General features: G+C 36.8%; 1 protein-coding gene across 1 annotated transcript in view; it reads left to right on the top strand.

Annotated features, from left to right (window-relative positions):
- The first annotated feature begins 6,679 nt into the window (after nucleotides 1-6,679).
- The window catches only part of march5l (membrane-associated ring finger (C3HC4) 5, like), a 33,278-nt gene continuing 14,519 nt past the window's right edge, over nucleotides 6,680-25,438 (top strand). The window contains exons 1-3 of the mRNA XM_039768554.1: nucleotides 6,680-6,790; nucleotides 14,830-14,961; nucleotides 22,301-22,503. Of these exons, the coding sequence (XP_039624488.1) occupies nucleotides 14,933-14,961; nucleotides 22,301-22,503 (232 nt within the window). The 5' untranslated portion in view covers nucleotides 6,680-6,790; nucleotides 14,830-14,932. The remainder of the gene's footprint in view (nucleotides 6,791-14,829; nucleotides 14,962-22,300; nucleotides 22,504-25,438) is intronic.

Below are 25,438 nucleotides of genomic sequence, written 5' to 3'. Positions count from 1 at the left end.
CTCAATCAGTCCTCATGGTTTTCAGGCTTCACATGGAAGAAGTAAATGATGGTAGTCATGTGGATCTCTGGCCTTCAATCCATCAATGTAGGGACTGCACGGTGCTTTGATCAGGTGGTGGTGGCGCAGATAGCCAGCACAAAAAACCAGAAAGAGAACAACAGAGAAAGTATGGGGTTAGTACGGATTTTGGAGCCATGAAAGAAAATGATAATTAAAGGCATATACAAAATATAAGAGTTACACTAAAATGAAGCTATGAGAAAGCCATGTTAAAGTAATGTTTTTTTTAAAGTGCTCCACCGTATTTGCCTGGCGAATTTCTATCAGTAAACTATTCCAGATTTTAGATGCATAACAGCAGAAGGCTGCCTCGCCACTTCTTTTAAGCCTCTTAGAATTATAAGCAGACACTCATTTGAAGATCTAAGGTTACAATTTGGAGTATAAGGTGAAAGGCATTCCAAGATATAGGATGGAGCAAGATTATTTAAGGCTTTGTAAACCATAAACAGTATTTTAAAGTCAATTCTAAATGACAGGGGCAACCAATGTAGCGACAACAAAACTGGAGAGGTGTGCTTGGATTTTCTTTTCCTAGTTAAGATTCTGGCAGCTGCATTCTGCACTAGTTGCAATCAATTTATGTCTTTTTTGGGTAGTCCTGAGAGGAGTGCATTGCAGTAATCTAGTCGACTACAGACAAAAGCGTGAACTAATTTTTCAGCATCTTGCAATGTTATAAGGGGTCTCACTGGTGCAGAGGTGACAGTGACATGGATTACAATGAGGCAGACTTTGTCTCTAAAGCAACAGGTGCAAGGCAGGTAACAGTATCCCCAAGACACTAGTTTAACACATTGCGTGCACAGAAATAGACACACAAGATAACTGGAGCAATTTACAGCTGTCAAGAAACTTATATGCTGTAAATATTTTTGCAATAAGAAAAAACCTGCACTCTTGAACAATATTCTTCACCTATTTATAACAACAATATCAGAAATATATTTATAGTCCAGGGCTTTAGCCAGTTTTCCACACTGTAATATGTCAGCAGAACCTGAGGATACACAACATCCCCTGTCATTTGTTTAATAAGTTAGAAATGTTTAAAAGTAATATGCAGCTGGACATTATGTTTCTAATTGCCTAAAGAAACAAGCCACTTCATTTTATCACTGGTTTGCCAATTTCTGGTGAGTGAATGTGTTACATTTTTATGGAGGCCATCACCTTGTTATCATACTTACACTTTTCAAAATCTCAGCTTAATGTGATATCTAGATTAAGATGCACGCAAGTTCCTAGATCGTCCATTTTTGATCTTTATTGTTCAGATATATTGTTACAGTAAACTAGTGACTATCCCAACAGAGTCAAGTTCTAGGCTGCAATCAACTATGGATATGATGTTGGTCCCACATTGGGATAATTTATAGTTGCCTCCACTTCTTTAAAATCTGAAAGGAAACTAAAGTTCTCATAGAAAAGCCACAGACATGCTGGGACAATGTGTTAAGTATTCTACACTGGCAGGACTTGGATTTGAATACTAGACTCTACAAGTTGTGAGGCAGCAGTAATGATAACTGTGTTATCACATTACTTATGCATGGAAGTGGTTATAAATTAATTTATTTTGAATGTATTTATTTTTATGAAATTCCTTAAATTTAATACAGGATTCTGATTTCTACAGTATGTGCATATTTTACTTACATTATTATACTTCTTTCTCTCTTAGACTACATGTTGTTTCACAATAAACAGCTTGTAATTAGGCAGTCTGCAGACAATGCTGAATTCATATAAGTTCATGTTTGATGTCTGTGCCTAGTAGGACTCACTTGTTATAAACTAATGAAAGGATATATCATAGCTATAGAAATGAACTCCTAGCTTTTGTTGTTGATCCTGTCATTCCTGTGCACTGATGGGAAATGGATAGGAGATAGTTGCAATGAAAGGCACAAATAACTTGGATGTCCATAGAAATGATAAAGTTGGACTCAAACACCCTCCAGCAATATTGCATAAGTAGCATTTACTGTATTTTAATCAATACATTTAATATGTACAATAAAACCTGCACAGTTATATAATTAGATATCTTAAATGCTTTCGAGATATAAGAAAGCTTACTATATGTGTTGATATATCTATGCAATTCAAGATATCTCCAATTAATTCAAAGATATCTTAAAATGACAACAAGTACCACTGAAAATATTTGGTAATTTTACAAGAAGTCATTTTGATATATCTTAAATTACTATGTTTTTCAATTATCTCAAAATGCACAGAGGTATTTTCAGATATCTCAAAATGTACTATATATGATATCAGAAAATGCAATGGAATCTATTTCAACATATCCTAAAATACATTTTTGATATCTTAGATTACATTTCAGATATCTTGAAAGTGATGTGGATGTCATTTTAAGTCATTTTATGTTGTTTGTATCGAAATGCACTGCATGCATAATGTATGAAAATATATTTCAAATATCATGAAATATATGTATTTTCACATATCTATAATTCATTTTAATATACAGTATTTTAGTATGTATTTTGAGGTATATCTAAAGGTTATGTCAGCTTATTATACCCATAGGATATCTGAATTTGTTTTTTTTTTTTGATAGTATGTGTCCTTCATTCTTAGTAGCAGTCTTTTGTTAGGGTTAGTTTAATGCTTCATGCTACTAGACTAGAAAAGTCAGGTTATATTTCAAAGAAGATAGCTTTTATATCAACTTAGTTCAGTGGCTTTTTTGTTACCAGATTTATCAGGAATCAGTGGGTTAAGATGGAGTAAGCTCTCCAGAGTACAGATCAACCATTAGTTAATTCACAACTGTACTTCTGACTTAAGTAAACATGGGCCAGCACTTTTAATACTTTGCTTTATTTATGCCTCACTTAATTTAAGACCAAATAGCTGTTTAGGTAAGTGTATACTTATGAACTTGTATGATGCTATCATAGGTTGAGTTATGTAGTTTTGTTATACTTTTTTTTTTTACTTTTGGTTTCTGCTTTCTTATTGCGTTTCAATGTACTTTTGCCTTTATATAATAATATTACTATATATATAATAGGTACACATGACCTGTTGTTCAAATGGTGAACAGTTAGTGCTGCTACCTCTCAAATATTTAATTCTGGATTCCAATACCACGCCATACATGGTCACTGTTTATTTGGAGTTTACATATACTCCCTCTGTTTAAGTGCTTTTTTCCTCTGGTTTCTCTGTTTTTCACCTTCTGCATCTTAAAGAACTGTGTCAGGTTGTTTTGCATCTTTGTTTGGTCAATAAATCTCAGACATTTGTAGCCATACTATTCATACATGTCACCTGTAGCAATCCAATAAATATACAGTGTATTTCCAAAAGAAGTCATGGAATAGCATTAGACCAGATTAACACATTTTGGTTAATCTATGGACTCTTGAATTTGTCATATTTGTTTCAATATTTTGAGTCTGAGTTGTGCACAGGTTATCACTGGTACATCACAGTCTCAGAATCTGCTTCTGGGCATTCTCTTTGTGGAGTAGGTACATTCCCTCCATTTTGCGTGTATGGCATTTTCTTCAGGTTCTCCATTGTTCCTCCCTCATCCCGAAAAATGCATATTAGGTTAATGGACATTTCCAAATTCTCCTTCTGCATGAGGCTCCTACCCCCAACTCCTAACCACCAACCAGGACAAAACTATGGACACGTGGAATACAAGTGCAATATTCATGCAAATATCATTGTTTATAATCACTGTATAGTATAATAGACACAATCTATTAACTTCATTATACTAGCTAAGTAGACAGCATATACTACAAATTTTCCACAACCATGATTTTTGTTGGGATTAGTATGCTTTGCATGAAGAGTTGGCAATTGGGAAGAAATACAATAGCCTATACTTGTTTGCATTTAATAAAAAACATAAATGCAGGAAAACTTAGCACTAATACACCTTATAATAGCAAAAATCCACCTTAATAAAAGGATAATTGTCTTTGTGTCTGTCTGTCCCTGCCAGGTCGTTATGTCTGTGTCATTCCAAAGGATTATGCATCACAAACATCCACTTTAATAAAAGGATAGGTGCCTGTGTGTTTATATGTGTGTCTGTCTGATTTTTATGTCTCTGTCATTCTAAAAGTTGGCACATCACAAACCATTTTAGTAGTAAAATTGATTGCATTTGCCATTTCAATAATTGGTGCCTCACAAACATTAACACTGCTTTTATGAATCCCATACCAAGTAGCATATAAAAGAGACATAAGAATTGCATAGTGCACTGCGATTGTTAACGGTGAGGTCTACATTGATTGCTTAGATTTCAACCAGTCTCAAACGGGTAACACAGCTAGTTGAGAAATAATGAAATAGTCATCTGACTACCTTCCTTTCCAACAAGATCAGGATCTCTCAGTCACTAGTTTGCTTGAAGTGAGATTGTCCTTATTAAAAACACCTGAACACTTGAATTTGCTGACAGTAACGTACTGCTCTCTATCCAGTGCTATGGCCAGCAGTGAGATGTAATAGACTAATTTTGTAAAGCTACAAACAATACCATTACATCTATCAACATCATCTTAGTATAATATCATAATATCCTAGCTGAACCAGTCAGTATAGACCTAAACCTATTCCTAGATCTAAACACTTTAGAAAACACTACAGCAGTAGAAATATGAAACAATAATTTTTCATGATGCCCTGATTTCACAAGGACCCTGAAAATCCACTGATAATGGAAATTTAATCCAAAAACTGACTTTTTTGTGAACCAAAGTCCTTTCCACTGCACTGAATCCAGCTTTCAAGACCCAGCTGGTTTTATTTTCATGAGGGCCACTCCTGACCTTTGGGCTGCTAAGCCTGGGCCTGACAGGTCATTTCTGGGATCCATGTATGTTTCTATGATTATGTGAATGTGTGGTGTGCACCCTATGATGGCCTGGTGCTTTGTCCAGACAGAGTTGGTTATACCATTGTTATTAATATTCTTGCAATACTGTCCAGCACCCACAACCTTGAATTAAGTGGGGCCAGTAATGGACTGATGAATGAAGGTTTTGACGGTTCATGTGTTTTAAGTATAGTCTTTGTAATTACTGTATATGTTTCCATCTGTTCACTTTACTGATTTATTTACTGATTTCACCAAATGGCTGCATGAAGTATTCATAACAGAACACAAACCAAACACATGCAGGCACTGTTGCAGGTTGAAACATATACTGTAATTATTAAAATATATTTTTGTAATTGTTATTTTATTCTGCATTTTATAATTTTATGCTATAATTATAATTGTTAATATAGTTAATGTTCTCTCAAGGTTTTAGTTATTAGTTCATTATTTTTGTAATGTATAAACTTTTTTAATGACAGGTGACTGAGATACATTAGGAGACAACGTTGGATGGGATGCCAGTAAATCACAGGGCCCACACACACGCACACATACGCACACATACACACACTTGCACTCACACAGGCCCAAATTAAGATAACCAGCTAAAATAACATGAGTCTTTAGGGACTTGGTGAGGAAAATTGCAGTATCCAGAGGAAAAACCATGAAGGAACTCCACAAGGAAAATAATTCAATGTGGAATTTGAACTCTAGATGTTGAATCTATGAGACGGCAGTGCAAACTAACCACTGCACTGTCCTGCTTTGTAATAAATTAACTCAAATTCCATTTAAAGTTTTTCTGTCTCTTTACTGTTTATTTACTGTAATACATGTACTAATCAGCAAGCACAGTCTTAATAACATAAAACTAGAGGAAAGCAGTTTTGAACTACTTGGAGTTCAGGATTGCCAGTTGTTTTTGAGGCAAAAATAGCACAAAGCCCATTAACAATTTGAACAAACACTTCAAAAAGAGAACCTAATATGTGGAGGCAAGCAATCTTAATCCCCAAGGACTATGGGTTGTATAATTTTAGTTAGTTTAAGGCCTCTGGGCCCGGGCCTGGGCCCGAGGAGGTGGTTTTTCTCCAGGACTTGCAGCATATTTTGAATTTATTTGTTTGTCATTTATGTTACCACCAAATGAATTAAACTTATTTCTAGTTAAACACAGGTGAGAATCACTCTGAAGTAGCTTCTCCGGTTAGGAATCAGTGTCATTTGCACCTGTGTTTGCACTGTTCATTCCTTAAATGTTAGTATATTCAACTAAGGGAAGAACTCTATGTAAAAAGGTGAGTAAAAATGAAATTGAAAGATAAAATAAGAAATAAAAGTCCAGTTAATTAAAAAGTAAGATCAGTTACACATACAAATGACCCGTTTATTTGCGAAACCGGTTGGAACCAAAGCCTGCAGCCACAAGGGTGCAGCACCAGGACCACTGAGAACCTGTGCTTTACTGTGTACAGTTATTTGACTCAGTTACAGCTGTTGTATGAAACGGGTGTGGTGGTATGCGTATAGAACAGTAGCAATTTCTTTATTGTCCAAAATAAGCGTACATTGACATGTCTACCCTCAAAACACAGTCGTGAGTTCTGAACAGGGTCCAAACTAACGGAATCTGGCCTGGCCTGCTTCTATATGTTAAACTTCAGAAAGTGCAGTCCCTTTAACGACTCGCAGGAAGTCGGAAGAGCGCAGTGAATGTCAGGGGGCGGGACGAGATTTTGTTTTTCTTTGCTCAGAGTGCAGTTCGCGGTTGTTCGTTTGCCCGATCTCTTATAGGTAGTATGAAAGCGTCTGGTGGTTTTGTGTAACGTGAGGTCGCGACAGGTGAGTGTTCATGCTCCTTTTTTTAACGCTTACATATATCGGATCGAAACATGTTTGCTAACTTTTCTTTAATTCTACTTGTTCACTTAATAGAATGGAGCCGTGGAACATAATTTTCAGATCAAAACACAAGATATTGTGGAATTTTTATTGCGTATTGTTGCACAACCAGAACTTAAGTGCGACGCAACAGTACCTGTGCGGCCCACTGCATTCCCGAAGGTGTCACACATTTTTTGGAATTTCAGCTTAAGAAGGCCTTTGCCCTTGTGCTGACTTTGGATTTTTAAGTCGACTGTTCACATATTACGTTTTTATTTTCGCCGGGTGATGGTGTTAAAAACCACAAAGAACTGAGTTATGTTCCTGATCCGAATAGTACCCCAGTTTGCATTGACACCCCGTAGTATCCACGGCACCAGTACCTTTACCCACATCCTGTCGACAGACGTGTAAATAATTGCGTTTGTCGAGTTGACGTTGGTGAGTGTTGGTGGCTCGCAGAAGAATGCCATCCCGGCTAGGTCTGGTTCCATATTTGCAGTCCGTGATATCTGGCTTCCCAAAGACTTGACAGATAAAATGACAGGTTTTCATATTGATGAAGAATTATGGTTTCTGTTTGGACCTCGCCTAAACTCGTAACTGTAGTGGGATCCATAATTTATTTGGGCACACTTTGCGTTTTTGCGAAAGTACCACTCGTTCAACACCCGAAACTGCTAGAACCCACCATCGTCTTCTGGATTCTTTCTGATCGGGAGCACTTGGCACCTTGTGATCTTCGTGGTTTTTATTAAAACGTTCACTTTATACAGCATAATTTTAACAGATTAACAATACCAGGTAATAATATTTAGCTTTTAATTGCATTACTTGCCAAACCGGAGTTATTCTAAAATACTATTTATTTCAGCACTCTTCCAGGCAGCAGTGCATTTTGAATTAATATTTTGTCTTAAAATGTTAATTTGTTGTGCTTTTCTTCATCCTACAATTTTTGCATTGTTTCATATTTTTACTGTGGCTTTTATGTTTGAGTGTATCTCAAGGAATGTAGTTATTTTTAGTATTTATAACAGGTTTCTTGATAACCCCAGCCACTTGTTAGGAGCAGCAGACAGCATCGACAAAAATGTAGGTGGACTAGGGAAAATAAAAATATGAAATTACGTTAACTAAAAATATAGTTAAGTGCAGTCATTTCAATATCACAATAATAGTAATAATTAAACACTGCATCTTGATCTGTAAATTAATTCTGTTCTGGATCATTTATCCTGGAGTACAGACTCTTTTCTCACAGAAATCCATCTTTGAACACACTTGAAATAGCAGAATTGTCCCAGAAGTGAAGTCTTATTAATTTTAAATGGGTTCTCTCCTGTTTTGGTAATGTACAGTATATTTGTAAAGAAATAGGAATGTTTGTTTTATTATTAAATCCATCATATTGGAAACATGAGCTATCAACGACTGCAATAAGTCCTTTTCAGAAAATTGAAGAGCACATTTAAAACACATCCAAGTACAAAAATAGTCTTGATTAATGTAGCTAAGATGGACAAAGTAAAGTTCATTGTTGATGTTGGAAGGCAGATAGAGAGAGCTGTAGGACTCAGAGAGTCATGGATACAAGGACAACACAAGAAAGGAAATTACATTGAGACTCAAAGCTACTACTGTTGGAGCCTAGCATTAGAATTTAAAAAAAATTAAATATGCAATCAGTAAAAGCTTTCAAAAAAATTATTATTTAGCAGATATTTATGGGAAGCTGAATATTAAAGTAACTCTTTTTACAGTGCAGTTTAAGTAGGGCATTGTTTTTTGGACTGTTTTTTGAAGGTCTGTTTGCCTGTAGGTATTCATTCTAACCAATTGTTGCTTTTAACTGGACATTTATTTGTATTATACATGCAACCTTTTAAAATTTTCTTGCTGGTGAGAATTGTTATAGAAATTTAAGACATGCTTGTTGTGGAGAGAATATGGTTTCCAAAATTGCTAATTACTTTGCTCTTTTATTCTGAAATGCTTTGCTTATTTATTTGGTTGCTAATAAACCACACAATTGGAAAAACATTGAAGCAGTGAGTTGTCTTCAGCATTCTTTGCTGTTTGATGCTATGTCAGTTGAATAAATACCGCCAATTGCATGCAAGTAATGGATCAGATTTATAGGAAAAATGTAAATTAAAGGAAATAAAAACACAATTCTTGTGTACTTAAAGGTGGCACCAATTACAAACGTCTGGGAATTTCAGTTTTATGTACAAATATAGGCCCTTCAGACCATCAAAGCCTGTCAGTCCTATTCCCCTAATTTCTCCAAAATAACACTTGTTTGAGCTTTGATGATCCCAAATGTGCTACAGTCTATCATTGCATCAGTACACCCCCTTCAAAATACTCACATTCTGTTGCTTTGCAGCCTGAAATGAAGATACACATAAAAAAAAATCTGGCTGTATTTACTCAATACAACTTATATACCTTATACAATAGCAACAGTTCGGAGAAAAAAAAAAACAGAATCAGGGAGATTGGTAAAGGATAACCCCCTCCTAAAAGTACTTGTAAACTCAATCATGTGTAACTAATCACCTTCTTCATTTCACATCAAGCTAAATGGCTTCCACCTGTGATCAACTGTAATTATTCTCATGAGTTAAGCATAAAAACAGTTATTCCAAGAGCATTCCAGTACTTGGAAGTGCAACTGAAAGCAAACATTCAACTATGGGTGGCAAGGCACTGTCAGTAGATCTCAAGGATAAAGCTGTGAGCAGGCACAAGTAGGGAGATGGGTACAAAAACATTCCAAAGGTGTTATCAATCCCTAGGAGCACAATAAAGTCCATAATCAATAAGTGGAATGTATTTGTTAATAGTAGGACCTTTCCCAAGTCAGGCCATCCCTCAAAACTAGATGGAAGATCAAGGACAATAATGGTCAGAGAGGCTATTAAGTGGCAGCTATGCATCAGTTAAAGCAATTTTTGGCCAAGAGTGGTCTTTTTGTGCATGTGACAACAATATCACAAATGTGTTTTGTATGGTATTGTTGCAAAAAAGAAAAGCCACTCCTCAAGAATGGCCACATTAAGTTTTGATTGAGCTTTACCAAAATACACCTCGAAGATTCTGAGGCCAAATAGAAAAAGGTGTTATGGTCAGATGTGACTAAAATCAAACTTTCGCCTCAATAGTCAGTATAGCTTATTATCCAAAGAACACCATACCTGCAGTATAGCATGGAGATAGTAGCATCCAGTTATGGAGCTGTTTCTCTGCCTGGGGCACTTGTCAAGATGGAAGGAAAAATGTATGGGGGAAAAATACTGTCAAAATTCTTGAGGAAAACCTGCTGTCCTGTGCCAGTAAGTTGTTGATGGGAAGAAGACAATGACTATGACCTGAAGCACACATCAAAGCTGATCACACTGTGGCTGAAAGAGAAAAAGATGAATGTCCATGCTTAACCTAGTCAGAACCTATACTTAAAACCCTATTGAAAGTTTGTGAAATACCTTGAAGAGTGCAGTCCATCAATGGTCACCACCCATTTTGACTGAGCTTGAGCAGTTCTGTAAAGAAGAGTGGTCAAATATTGCACAGTCTAGTTGGGCAAAGTTGGTAGAGAAGTATCCCAAAAGACTCATGACTGTTCTCAAAGCAAAAGGGGGCTCCACAAAGTACTGACACAGAGGTGTGATCCTTTTAACCATCTCAGTGATTCTGTGTTTCTATTTTTAATTTTTTTTATTAAACTGTTGTTATATATTTGACTTGGTGGTTATAAGTTGCATTGAGTAAATATAGATGTAAAAGATTTTTTCGTGTGTGTCTTCATTTCAGGGTGCAAAGCAACAAAATATGAATATTTTGAAAAGGGTTATTCTTTTCTATAACCACTGTAACGTTCATGCTTTTATTGTTACTTTGTGACAAAAACACAGCTAATTCAACAAGGAGTTTTCCTTAACCTACTAAGTGCTAAGCTCAAGCATGACCGAGGCTCAGAATTCTATGAAATTATGGCTAAATCTGAGTCAGGATCAGGGTAATGTGTTATGATGCAGATTTATAGTGTCAATCCCAAATAACTCTCAGGACATCATTCTGCTGCAGTCTAACAGATGAAATAACATTATTCTGCAAAAAAAAATTCTGTTCTCTCTGCCACCTTATAGTAACTAAGGTAACTCATCAGTTTTCATGAGTGTGAGGGAGCACACATGAAAAACACAATGGCAAACAAAAAGCCATAAATGCAGTTTGGGAATAAACTAAAACTGAACCTTTGCTTGAATCGAGCGATAGTGGTGGTGATGATGTGAATTGGTCTTCAGACGTTGACACATAAAGTGAAACTGATGCACGATATGGCACTGTACTACTGAACTAATAATAATAATAATAATACATTTTATTTGAAAGTGCCTTTCAAAACACTCAAGAACACTGTACACAGTAAAAATAATAATAAAAGTAAGAAAATAAAAAGCAGGCAAAAGAGCAAGTAATTTACAAGATCATAAAACATAAAACATAGAACTGCCATGATATTCCTGGTGAATTTAGTACAGAGAGCTTCACCATGATGTGATAGTAGCTGCTTTGTAAGAAAGCTAAATAATTGTGATTAGGAGCAGGGGCAAGCAAGATGCTGGCCCCTTAAACACTGCAGCAATTCTCAATGTTCATGTCAGTGGAACTGTGGAAGTTTCCAAGTGTTATGCTAAGAAGGCCTGCAATAACACCAGGGATGCAATGATCATGAAGGTCAGACACTGACATCCTACTGTCTCATGTGCAAGCAACAGAAATAAATACAGTATAATAACATTGTACAAAGAAACAAGCTTCTACTGTCCTGACTGCTGCATTGAGCTGTGCATTGGTGACCATCTCAAAACATACCACAAAAAGGATGTGTACTAAATCTGCAGCAGTACAGCAGTGGACACAAGACATGCCTTTTCTACTGTATTTACAGTGCATCCGGAAAGTATTCACAGTGCATCACTTTTTCCACATTTTGTTATGTTACAACCTTATTCCAAAATGGATTAAATTCCTTTTTTTCCTCAGAATACTACACACAACACCCATAATGACATGAAAAAAGTTTACTTGAGGTTTTTGCAAATTTATTAAAAACAAAAAAATTGAGAAAGCACATGTACATAAGTATTCACAGCCTTTGCCATGAAGCTCAAAATTGAGCTCAGGTGCATCCTGTTTCCCCTGATCATCCTTGAGATGTTTCTGCAGCTTAATTGGAGTCCACCTGTGGTAAATTCAGTTGATTGGACATGATTTGGAAAGGCACACATTTGTCTATATGAGGTCCCACATTTGACAGTTCATGTCAGAGCACAAACCAAGCATGAAGTCAAAGGAATTGTCTGTAGACCTCTGAGACAGGATTGTCTCGAGGCACAAATCTGGGGAAGGTTACATAAAAATTTCTGCTGCTTTGAAGGTCCCAATGAGCACAGTGACCTCCATCATCCGTAAGTGGAAGAAGTTCGAAACCACCAGGACTCTTCCTAGAACTGGCCGGCCATCTAAACTGAGCGATTGGGGTAGAAGGGCCTTAGTCAGGGAGGTAACCAAGAACCTGATGGCCACTCTTCTCAGAGCTCCAGAGGTCCTCTGTGGAGAGAGGAGAACCTTCCAGAAGGACAACCATCTCTGCAGCAATCCACCAATCAGGCCTGTATGGTAGAGTGGCCAGACGGAAGCCACTTCTTAGTAAAATGCACATGGCAGCCCACCTGGAGTTTGCCAAAAGGCACCTGAAGGACTCTCAGACCATGAGAAGCAAAATTCTTTGGTCTGATGAGACAAAGATTGAACTCTTTGGTGTGAATGGCAGGCGTCACGTTTGGAGAGAACTAGGCACCGCTCATCACCAGGCAAATACCATCCCTACAGTAAGGCATGGTGGTGGCAGCATCATGCTGTGGGGATGTTTTTCAGCGGCAGGAACTGGGAGACTAGTCAGGATAAAAGGAAAGATGACTGCAGCAATGTACAGAGACATCCTGGATGAAAACCTGCTCCAGAGTGCTCTTGACCTCGGACTGGGACAACGCTTCATCTTTCAGCAGGACAGCGACCCTAAGCACACAGCCAAGATATCAAAGGAGTGGCTTCAGGACAACTCTTGTGAATGTCCTTGAGTGGCCCAGCCAGAGCCCAGATTTGAATCCAATTGAACATCTCTGGAGAGATCTTAAAATGGCTGTGCACCGACGCTTCCCATCCAACCTGATGGAGCGTGAGAGGTGCTGCAAAGAGGAATGGGCGAAACTGGCCAAGGATAGGTGTGCCAAGCTTGTAGCATCATGTTCAAAAAGACTTGAGGCTGTAATTGCTGCCAAAGGTGCATCAACAAAGTATTGAACAAAGGCTGTGAATACTTATGTACATGTGATTTCTCAGTTTTTTTATTTTTAATAAATTTGCAAAAACCTCAAGTAAACTTTTTTCACGTTGTCATTGTGGGGTGTTGTGTGTAGAATTCTGAGGAAAAAATCCAAGCTTTGGAATGGGAATTTTTACAGATAAGCCTATGAAAGTGTAATGCAAGCAAGCTGAATTTTATTTTTAGAAAGTGTGCCAGTGCCCAACCTTGTGTTAAAGCAAACAAAATTGATGCAGAGAAGTTGGCTTTATTTTCATAGCTAAGTTTATTTCTCCAAAATGATAGATACTGTATGTGCTGACTTGTTACAGCTATAGCAAATGGGAATAGGCAGCTCTGCAAAGCACAACTGAGTGCGCTGAACAAAGTTACGTGGCAGGTGAGTCAATGGTAATGCTACTGTAAGTAAAAATGATCAACTTTAAAAAAGAATGTAATCTGAAAAGGAAAATTAAAAAATTGGACAATGGTCATATGCTCAATAGAAGAAGAAACAGAAACCAAATCCAGAAAGGGCAAAGAAACAATTGTAGTTAAAATAAAAAGGCTGATGGGCATAGATTGGTATTATCAATCAATCAATCAACATTTATTTATATATAGCACATATTCATACAAAAAAAATGTAGCTCAAAGTGCTTTACAAAATGAATAGAGAAATAGAAGACACAATAAAAGATAAACATAAGTCAACATTAATTAACATAGAATAAGAGTAAGGTCCGATGGCCAGGGTGGACAGAAAAAACAAAAAAAAAAACTCCAAAGGCTGGAGAAAAAAATAAAATATTACAATAGTAACCAAGACTCTAAGCCAACTCAAAAATCCAACAAAGAAACCAAAGTTAAAAAAACAGAAGAGTACTAGAGAAAATCACAAGACAGGGAAGCTCTAGTTGATGGATGCTTGAGAAATGCCACCATCAATAGCTTTCCTTATTTCCCTAGCTTCCTCATCATATAACTACTGCACAGTATGGGTTTGTAGGCAGCAGCAACAGACAGGAGGAGCAAGGGGCATAGCCACAGTCCATTATGTAATACTAATGTCCTAAAAGCAGCGTATATTAGGGACCTATTGGAAATGACCCCTTTTCCACTGTCACTAGCAGTACGAGCAATCCACAAGGAGCTTTAAATGTTTAAAAAGAAGAAAAATGTTATAGGAGCATAGCCCATATTACTATATATGTTCTGTAATTGAATACATTTGTGTCCAGTATTCTGGGAAACAAATAAAATGCAGTAGTGACAAGAGTTCACTGCAAAATTAATCTTTAAGGGTGGTGAGGTTTATTTGACTATATTTATAGGTGTTCTAATTGAGAGCTGCAATTGCGTGGTCCTCCCCTTCTTCAGTGATTTTCCATCTGGGATTTGGTGGACTGTATAATGTGTTCCTTTACCATATTTTGTCCTTAACTTAATTTGAAATTGCTTAAGCCTTTTTTTTGTTTAGAATATCAATAGTTTAGACACATTAGGAACAGGCAGCTGTGCTTTTATTTTTTTAAGTGGAGTTCTAGGTTAATAACTTTTTTTTTTTCATTTCTTTGCTAGTTCCTTCTGTCATTAGCAAATTTATTTATCATTTTGTTAGCATTTCCTTTGCCTACATGGGATTCTCAGAGGAGTACATCACAGAATTTATGAGGAAGATCCTATGATAGGCTTTGCAGCTGCACAACCTCATTCAGAAGAGAATGGCTTCAGGAGATGAAGTTTCAGAAAAGTGAGTAATTCACAAAAATGCCTATAGAATATCCCAATCACTGCTTAACAAACAACAAAACAGAGCTTCTTCCTAGCATTATTTGGTCCTTGATATTTTGTCTTTTATTCTTATTTTGTTTGTATCTGTTACAAATGTCAAATTTTAAAAAGGAGTGATCAGGTTATGCTTTATGTTAAAGGCATTTTAAGTAGCTTTCAGAAGGTTTGTACCAGTAGACAGTTTTTCTAATATGCTACTTACCCCATGTAATTTGTACTGATGGTCAAGAAAAATTTGAATCTCGTGTTTTTCATGTAGAATGGAGATGAAAAAATGTTTCTGATACAATGTAATTCTATGGGGACAAACATTGTACAACAGCAAACCCGTATCCATGTGCACTGCCAACCTACCAGTAAGCATGTGAGGCAGCCTAGCTGCAAGCAAAGCCATAAGTGGTTATAATTATTAAAGCAGCTAGAGCTTACTGACCTTGATAACTATTATATATAATGATAACCATTTCTTATTGTACTCATACACATATTTTTCTTAGTTTTCCCATGCAGCAAACTCCAGAATCTCAGTCTGAAGTTTTCACTCTAGTTTGTTTGCAGGCTACCTGAGTAAACCTTGCTATTGCTTCTATGCTTCCATTATAAAAGGTGCTGGTGCCTGGACACTTAATGTATTTAAAAGTTCTTACCTATCCATTTTACCTGGTCTGCCAGAGGTTGTTTTGCTGGTGATGATACTTGATTCAGTTGTGCAGTTTTGAATTATAGGATCAATATGCATTTTTGACAAGGAAGCTACATTGAGGTCTTGTTTTCTCTGTAAAGTGTATTGTGGTTGGGAGGAGGAACATCTTGAGTGCTAACCGATTTTTTTTTTTTATTATTTTTTTTTTTATTCTTAAAACAATTTTTATTCCCATCCCCAATAACTAACACATCATCTCTTCTCACCTACCCAACTTACAATACTGGTGAAACAGTCTAACTTGACCTGCTATCTGTTGAAATGGTACAGCATAGGTCTACAGTAAATTGCCTACAAATGGCAGTGGTGAAATCTACATAGAAGTTAATTTTAGGTCAGATTGTGAATGACCACCCCCTTCCTGCTTAAGATGGACATATAGTAATAGCTCAGTTTAAGAATCTTCAGAAAATGTAGCTTTTTTATTAAATAACATTGGCACAAAATGTGGTATGGCACAGACACAATATTTATTAATCATATTGTATTCCTTTTCTAGACTGATATGATAGTCACTGTGCAACCTCCAACCTCCCTCTGTGGAATAGTCATTGTCTTTCATTGATATTGTGTATAGTAAAACATCATTATTTTTAGATTGTGCAGATTGCAAAGGGCTAGAAACTGAACAATAAGAAATGCCATGCAGTAGAATCATTGGGGATAGTACTTGGCCATGAAAGGAACCTGTGGAGGATGGGGTATGAGTAGCAAACAGTTATCTGAAATAATTCATGTGGCACTTTACCTGTGCTGAAATACATTGGCCTGACTGCATCCTTACTGGTGACTCACCTTAGTCCTTGTGTTTTGTTTGCTTCTCAGGAACAGCAATGATATTCCTGGGTCAGTTTGATCTGGGGCATGTTCTAATTATCCAAAAGTGTCAGAAACCAAAAATTCCCAATAAACATTGTTTATATCTCATCATTATCTCCATTGCTAACCATTTCAATGAATATGTAGTGCAGTGGTGTTCCTAATCTCTCACAGATTATGATTCAACGAGTGTAATTCACTCGTTTTTCATAAAAAAATAAATTTTAAAACTTTTTTTAATGTACTTTGGAAAGACCTAAATGTAAAATACAGTAGTTTTACATGACATAAATTTTTTTTTTATTTTGCTTTACATTTTGATTTTTTTTTTTTTTTATGAAGTGATGTTGTTAAATTAACACGGGACACCTCTTCTGTTCAGTGTCAAATTGACCCGCTGACTTAAAATCAAGACAAATGAGTCATGAGGATTTGTATTGAAAGTAAACTTTATTTAGGCACTGTTTTTGAACTAGAAATGAATACAATAATGAAACAACAAAATAAGAGATTAGTAATATGAACACGGTGTGTGTGTGTATGTGTGTTTGTAAGACTCGACAGTACACAAGTGATATCATCATGTTGTGATAGTAAACAATATGCAATGTTTAGAACCAGAAATACACAAAAAGTAATGTGGAAGTGAACAAGGTGCATGTGTATGCATCTACACCGCACATGAGGGACATGTCATCACTGTTTGCTTTTGTGCAAATTAATTTTGCACATTTCACACAGGCTCGTCTTGACATCATCCGATGGCTTGCAGACCTGGCACCTCTTCCTCTTCCTTTTTCCCCCAGCAGCAACCTAAAAAAAAGACAATGATTAGTTTGTTTTTTGCTGATCCCAAGACACACATAACATGCTCACACACACACACACACACACACACACACTTACCTCACGCACTGGTGTACTAGGTGAAGTCCTCTCCTGGATCTCCCTCACTGTAGCTGCAGCAACTGGAATCCTTGACTTGTGCTGCCTCAATTGTATATGCAGTACCACAAGCGCTTTCCCCAGCTCCTCAAAGAAGATGTGCCTCTTGTACAGCTTTGACATGTTCCATTTGGGAAAGATCTCCATCCAAATGACAAATGTGTTGTAGGTTGATACATCAATCATGTTGTAAAAGATGACCAGCAGCCAACACACATTCACTTGGTGCTGTAGGACCCTGTGTCCAAGTTGTCCACCTCCCTTTTCGTGGTAATGTAGTCTAGGATCACAATCGGTGTGCTGATTTCAGCATTTTTGTGCAAAGTGTTTATGAGCACAACGTTTTTTCCCTTTTTGGGACAGTAAGACACTAGGGCTATGGTGTCTGTGAAGGCAAACATGGAAGACTGAGGGGCCCTGTTCTTGGTTTCTAGCAGCTCAACAGGGATTTCAGCCCTATTCTTTTGGACAGTTCCAACCATCATGAGCTTTCTCTTTAGAAGCTCCTGACCCAAGTTATAGCTTGTGAAAAAATTGTCACAGGTTATGCTGTGCCCCTTGAGACCTTGTGCTATATTAAGCATGACCCTTGTACCCTGATTCTTCTCTGGGGGCTCCTCCAACTGACTTTCCAGTGTAAACCTGCATGTTAAATACATAGCTGGTGTTTGCATCACATGCTGCCCATTTTTATGCCGTATTTAGCTGGTTTGGAAGGCATATATTGCCTAAATGGGCAGTGACCTCTGAATGCCACTAGCCTTTCATCCACTGTGACATTAGGGCCTGGGTTATAGAGTAGTTGAAGTTGCTGTACCTACTTGTCCCACACTGTCCTAATAGCTGCTAGCTTCTCTCTCTCCTGTTTGACGGCCCTTGTCTCTCAATTACCAAATAAGATTACTCTGGATAAAATATGAAGTCTCCAGAGACATTGTGGCATGAAATATAGCCCTGCCTGTCTCTACATCCCACAGACTGGCTGTTGATTCATCCTTTGACTTATGGACCCTAGCCAGGATGAAGACCCCGAAATATGCATGTAAATGCATTTTATTCAGTTCCTTCCACTTCTCCACCAAAACACGCCTTCCTTCTAGATTTGTCATTTTGAGAATGATTTTCTGTATTGAGTTGGGCATGACCAGCTCAGAAGCTGACTTGATGTCTATCACGTGAGTCACTGCCATTTTTATGTTTTGTTTTCTGCAGACAGTTTTGCCTGACGTATATTTGGGGATGAAGACCACCGTATTTCACCATTTTTTGATGTGATTGTCTTGCTTGGAGGAATATGAATAGCAGTTTCCTCATTTGGTTCATAATCTGAATCATCAGACTCAGAATTGACCTCAAGATGGTCTTCATCTTCAGACACATTTCACTGTCATGATCAAAGATGAGTTCCAGAGCCTCTAGGACAGTCACCTGTTTTCTTCTGCTGCACATTTTGTAAAAGCAATGAGAGAGAGTATATCATATGTAGCTGCAGAGTATAATGTTGGTAGGACTCCCTTTCAGAGAATCTTTATATAATTTGCTCCTCCTTTGCCGAGTGTCCACTCAATGTGATGGAGTTTGCCCACGCAAACAGAAAAGGTACCTGTCAAAAGTCATAACACCTGCATTTTCACACTTTACAGATGAGGTCAATTGAATAGGGAGAGTGAGTGTGTTTGGGGGTGTGTGTATGTTTGTGATTGGAGTGAAATATGTCTCACAGTTGCAAAGAAACAAACAGTATTTGACACTTCTGACTCCTTTAACCTCCACTTTGACTGCTGGGTCAAATTGACCCGAACAGTATCTATGTAATATAAACACGTGGGGGTGGGGTTGCAGATATGTGAAATGAACCATTTTCATTTTATATGTTGATTACACTTATTAAGTTTCATACTGGAAAATACTTTGAACTTTTTTTAGATTTTTTAACATTTAAAATGGGTCAATTTGACCTGCAACATAACAAGAGGATCCTGGCCTGGATTAGCCCGTGGAATTTGGAACAGTTAGGTGGGTGGCATTGTCTTTGACACTAAGTAAGGTGTGTGGCAGTGTGGATATTCACACAGTGAGCAATGCAGAAGAGGGAATGGAGGGCATCTGAGGAAGGAGACAGCAGTTTAGGCCAGGAATCAAAAAAACGGGTCTCTCACATTTGAGTCGTTACAATATGCATCCATATTCCTCCTATGGTGCATCTGCTTCTGATAAGGAATTTTCTTATAATGAACTAAAGTCCTGGAACTCATTTTCTCTACACCACTTTTCTTTGACTTCATCACAGTCTTTATCACTGTTGAGCACAGTACCATTGTGAAATGGTGCAAGAATTATAATGAAATGTTTTACACATCAAAATGTTCCTATCTCTCTGGGTTTTATGCATTAAGCAATCTTCAGGGGCAAATCTAGCTGTTTCTCCTGTGTAGTTCTACATGTTTCCATAATTGAGTTGTTTTTTGCTCAATATCTAGATTCAGTTTAGTTGAATTCAGTTTTTTTTCTCAATATACAGTATTTATATCACTCTTCACTGAGTTCAGGCTCAGAGGGCATACACATTTTTTTTTCAGCAATAATAAAAAAAAAATCAATTAATCTCTGCATCATTTATATTATATACATGAATACACAATAAAAAGAGCAATTTCAGTTTTATGGAAATGATGGTCTTGTGTTTTCATCTGTTTAACATTTTAACTAAAATATATAGCCAGTTTAGAATACAAAAGTGTTCAAAGTATTATTACATAAAATAAGTCACTTGTAAGTACGACAAAGTCACAGTTCTGGTGACATAGGTCAACTGGCCAGTTACCCTTTTCTGGGTATTCTGTAATATTCTGAGTATATACTGAGTGGTCTAATAAAATTAATTGCTTTTCATCTTTGGATGACAAGGCTTCCAAATATCTGTAGATGCTGATAGTAGGGAATTTGATTCTTCAGCCTGAACTTGTTTTACTTTTATGTTGATGATATCTAGGTTTCTTAGCATGCACATTTGCCATTGATACACTAGACGTTTATCTCAGTTACATGAGTGTGTGGATATCTGTTGTTTTTCTACAGTTAAACAGAAGATGTGATCCCTGCTACCAAAGATTTACTCCATTACTTTGGGTTAGTTGAAATCAAAATTTTATACTCCATACGTTTTTAATAAGGCAGCCCACAAACAAATGGAGGGTACTACTGTTCCATGCATTCAGGCAAAAGTGACAAAAAGGCAGCTTGGGCATTTCTTTTCAGGATCTTGTGTACCATATTAGACTTCAGCTGCAGCATTATGTATACTTAAATGGTAAGAAGATTTTTTTTTTGTGCCAGAGTGAAACAATGATTAGCAACATGCACCAAGACCAACGATTTTGCTTTATTTTTCTGAAATATACTTTGTGATGATGTACTGTGAAATTGATGCCTAATTCATCAGTAGCTTGGGTCTATTTATTGCTTCATTCAGAATGTGCATGGCACTTTGCATGCTCCACTCAGTGTACTTTCAACTGATGCAGTGAAGTATTACTTTTTAGGACACCTAATGTAATACTCCCATCATGACCTTGATCTGTCATACCTTGTACACTTCCCATGGTATGTATAAGCTGAGCACTCTAACTACATGCCCATACCACTTAAATTGGTTCCTCTCGATCCATAGAAGTAATGATTCTTCTCCCAAGTCTTACATTATTGTCAAGCTCCTCACACTATTATTTATAAAAAGCTGGTTGGTTGAGTCCATGGATATGGAACCCATGGGTATGAAGGACCAACAGTATTGATTAACATGTCTGAATAATCCTGAGTGATTATTGTCTGAGTTGCTTTTGTGCTTTACAGGTACAAATAAAGCAATGGGAGCTGTGTCCTTTTCCACACTGTCTTTGATATTGTCCATCTGTGCATGAAAAATCCCATTTTTGTGAAGGGTGTATTTTATCATGTTTATTTGATGGCTGCAGTTTTCACTTGATTCTTTTCTGCAGATGTGCATGAGTCATTAGCATGTCATGATTTGCTGACAACCCTTGAGTGAAAAGGTAACAATTTTAATAAAACATAGAAAAATAAAGTGCAGATATAGATGTAAAATCCAGAATTTTAACATAAGTTTGAGTAGGCTTAATTTTAGTATGAAATTTGAATCCTAATTGTTGGCTATTTTGATAGCCCCAATCAACACCAAGGGCATTGAAGTCTTAGGGCATGCTTAGGCAATGATTCAGTACAGTGGTTGCCATCAGAAACCAATCAAAGTCCTGTTACTTGCCAGGAAGTTGACTGAGCTTATATGAACAAACACTTTTTTCAACTCATAGTCCAAGTCAGACCATGTGTGCTAATAGTATTTCCTATTTTATTTGCAAGTTTTGCCATCAATCTTTATTTATTACTTTATTCTTTAATTCACAACTTCTACATGAAATGATTAATTAAATTGAGTTTGATTACCCTTTAACAATTATCTGCAGATTCTTCTATATAGAATAATTAGATTCAAAGGCTGTGGTTATGGTTTGTTTGTTGGGTTATATGTGCTACCATTTAGCAAGTCAACAATATTAAATCCCACTTCTTCTTAACGTTATCCAGTGTTGTCCTTTTTGTTAAATTTAGCACTGCCTATGAATCTCAGTGACACCGGCCCCAAACTCCACCCTTGGTTCTCCATGCTACTATTTTCATGCACTGACTTTATTTAATGTTATTTAATATTCCACTGGTATCATTCCTAATGGTTTTAGCATGAAGAATTACGTTTTGTGCAAGTCCTGTCTAATTCATAAAAATATAGCTGGATTTTTGGCTTTCTTTTTAGGCACTGCTGGGTGTGTTTTGCTACTGAACGGGATGACAGGTCAGCAGAATGGGTAAGCCCTTGCAGATGCAAAGGTAGCACAAAATGGATTCATCAGTCCTGTCTACAGCGCTGGCTGGATGAAAAGCAGAAGGGCAATGGCTCCTGCAGTGTGACATGCCCACAATGTGGCACTGAATACATTATAATGTTCCCTAAACTTGGTAAGTAAAATAGACATGAATTAAACATAGTAGTTTGTTTTTAAGTGTATAAGTAACATTGACCATGTTAAAAAAAAATAGAATGAGTTTCAGTAAAGTTTAAATTATGTGTAGCAGAAAACAGTGGTGGTGAAGAAGTGTGGAAATCAAATGATGTTTCTGCTGGTTTAGCATAGTTTAGTAAAGAGTAAGAAGTGATAGAACTTGAGGGATGTGTTTCAAAAAATCTACTGCATTAACGTGGGTAGAGCAAGTGACATTAGTTTCTTTGTGGAAATCAGAGCTGGAAAAGGGTAGAAAAAGATGCAGTATATAACCACGCGGCACAGTGGTAGCGCTGCTGCCTCGCAGTTAGGAAACCTGGGTTTGCTTCCCGGGTTCTCCCTGCGTGGAGTTTGCGTGTTCTCCCCGTGTCTGTGTGAGTTTCCTCTAGGTACTCTGGTTTCCTCCCACAGTCTAAATACATGCAGGTTAGGTGCATTGGTGATCCTAAATTGTCCCTAGTGTGTGTGTGTGTGTGTGTGTCCTTTAATGGGCTGGCACACTGCCTAGGGTTTGCTTCCTGCCTTATGCCCAGTGTTGGCTGGGATTGGCTCCAGCAGACCCCTGTGACCCTGTAGTTAGGATATAGCGGGTTGGATAAAGGATGAATATAACTGCGCAGAGACCTTTTCATCTCATCAATATTAGGATCACTAAAGCAGAGAGGTCCAAAGAACTTATGATACCCGTGTGCGAATAAGAAAATAACCATTGGCGTTTTTTTCAACTAGAACTTGCTTACATACTTCTTGTTTGAATTGATGGTTCCTCTGTTGCTAAGTCATTCCCTTGTCTCACAAATGGGCCACATATCCTTAAGACAGTCATACCTATACCTTTAGCACTATAAGGATACGGTGATATGGACTTAAATTGATATTGCAGGTATATCAAATATTTTTCATATTTTACAAAAATACCTTAAAGATTGAAGATCGCAATATATCAACTTGTATATACACGTTTTTTGTAAAGAGTCCAAAACCGGGTATAATGTCTCACAATAATAATATGAAGTATATATTAAGTATAATATGAAGTAATATTAAGTATGAAGGAAACAGTTTTTTCTTTTTAAAATGAAATAATTTTATGAATAGATGTGCCTTAAAGAAGCAGCTCAAATAACATGTTTTTTTCCAACCATTTTTGTTTTATATCTCCTCTGAATATTTTTAAGCTTTCATTGTATGTATTGCCTGCCTTGCTGTTTTTTTTTTTTGTGTCTTCCAATCATTAAACATGACTCTCTCTCTCTCTCTGTTTGAGTTTTATAACGTTCCCCAGCAGTTAGTACTGCCTTTGCAGCTGGTGTTCTTAACAGCTTTTTAAATCCTTATTTTTCTATTGTGTACATAGGCACTTTACTTAGCCACCTCCAGGTAGGAATTTGTAAGGGGCACTCGAAATTCATTGGATACGGAGTTATTGCAACTACCTAGTGAAGCTTTACTTTCAGTTTCAATCTGAAACATTGAAGTAAGATTCCCCCTATTAAAATCTGACAATATAAAATCACACAGTTTTTTAAATTTAATTAATTTTTATTTTCCTATTACTAACCTCTGCTCACAAATATGGTTGTATATTTAAGTTAAAGTAATCTTGTGCTTTTATGAATGTTAATTCAAAATGAATGGGCTAAATCCATTGTTATAATTAGGAAGCTCAATTCAACTGCTAAACAAGTGAAAATAAAATGGCCGGTAATTCACACAAAAGAAAGCTACAGAGGCTGCTGTTTTTATTCATGCTTGTAGCTTTTCAGTATAAGAGCAGAAGCCTTGTGAAATGGATGGATAGGGGCTTATGTTGCACAGACATTACTGGTTAGTACAGTTATTTGACCACAGACAAAGTACGAGTATTATTTATGGTGCAAGTTAATTAGGAAAAAGTATATTTTACAATACAACAAGTCACTACACCTTGTCTGTTCCTCAGCTACTTGTCTGCTCTTACAGGAACAGTGAACACCTTATGGAACTTTGCTTAGAAGTTGTGCCTTCAGGAGGCAAGTTGCAGACACTGCACGTGCCAGGATGACCTCTTCATGTTCAGTAACGTGTTTTATCTTTCGATATTGTACTACATTAACAGACATCCTGTGTAAAACCAAACCTTTTGCAACCACCAGATCTAACCTTTCCTGTTCTAAACTCTTCCTCTTCAGATCTTTGCTCAGTTTTTTTTTTTTTCCCCCTCTCATAACAGGGAACATGGTAGGAGCAGACATAAACACACTTAGAAAAAGCACTGGAGGTTTTGCGGATTTTATTTTTTAGCTTTACGAAGACAATCGAATAAAAGTGAAATATTGGCGTTTGCAAATTGATTTTGATAAAAAAAAACAATTTGAATCTAAATAATAATGAAAAACCTAAAAAAAATATAAGCTAGGCACTGATGTTTAACTGAAAAGGGCTAGGTGAGCAGATTTGGCTATTTTTGTGGAAGCTAAACAAGTGAAGAGTTCAGGATTTATAGAAATGATTATTTAGCAATGAATTCAAACTGTCAATAAGCAAGAGGAATAAAAAATAGGTGAAAACAAGAAGAGGATCCAACCAATATTTGGCATTTTATAGAGAGCTAAAAGTACCAATTAAGTTGGTAATTTCTGAGCTGTCATGGTGTTGCATTTTGTTGGATCAGTTAGACATGCAAATAAGAATCTCACTTGACTCTGTATGTATACCAGTAAACTTAAATGCATTGCATAATTAGGTTACTTGTAATGTCAGTAAAATATGTCACAAATGTGGAAGGAAGCAGTTAAGTCTGTTTAGGCCTAAAAATAGATAGCATTTTTAGATATACTGTATGCTGCCTATATTTATAAGTGATGAAAAATATTTTAATATAGTAATTTTTCTTTCCTATGTTTGCTTTC

Source organism: Polypterus senegalus, chromosome 11 (genome assembly GCF_016835505.1).
Source record: "Polypterus senegalus isolate Bchr_013 chromosome 11, ASM1683550v1, whole genome shotgun sequence".
Classification (NCBI taxonomy): domain Eukaryota; kingdom Metazoa; phylum Chordata; class Cladistia; order Polypteriformes; family Polypteridae; genus Polypterus; species Polypterus senegalus.
This window is presented reverse-complemented; position numbering and strand designations above follow the sequence as displayed.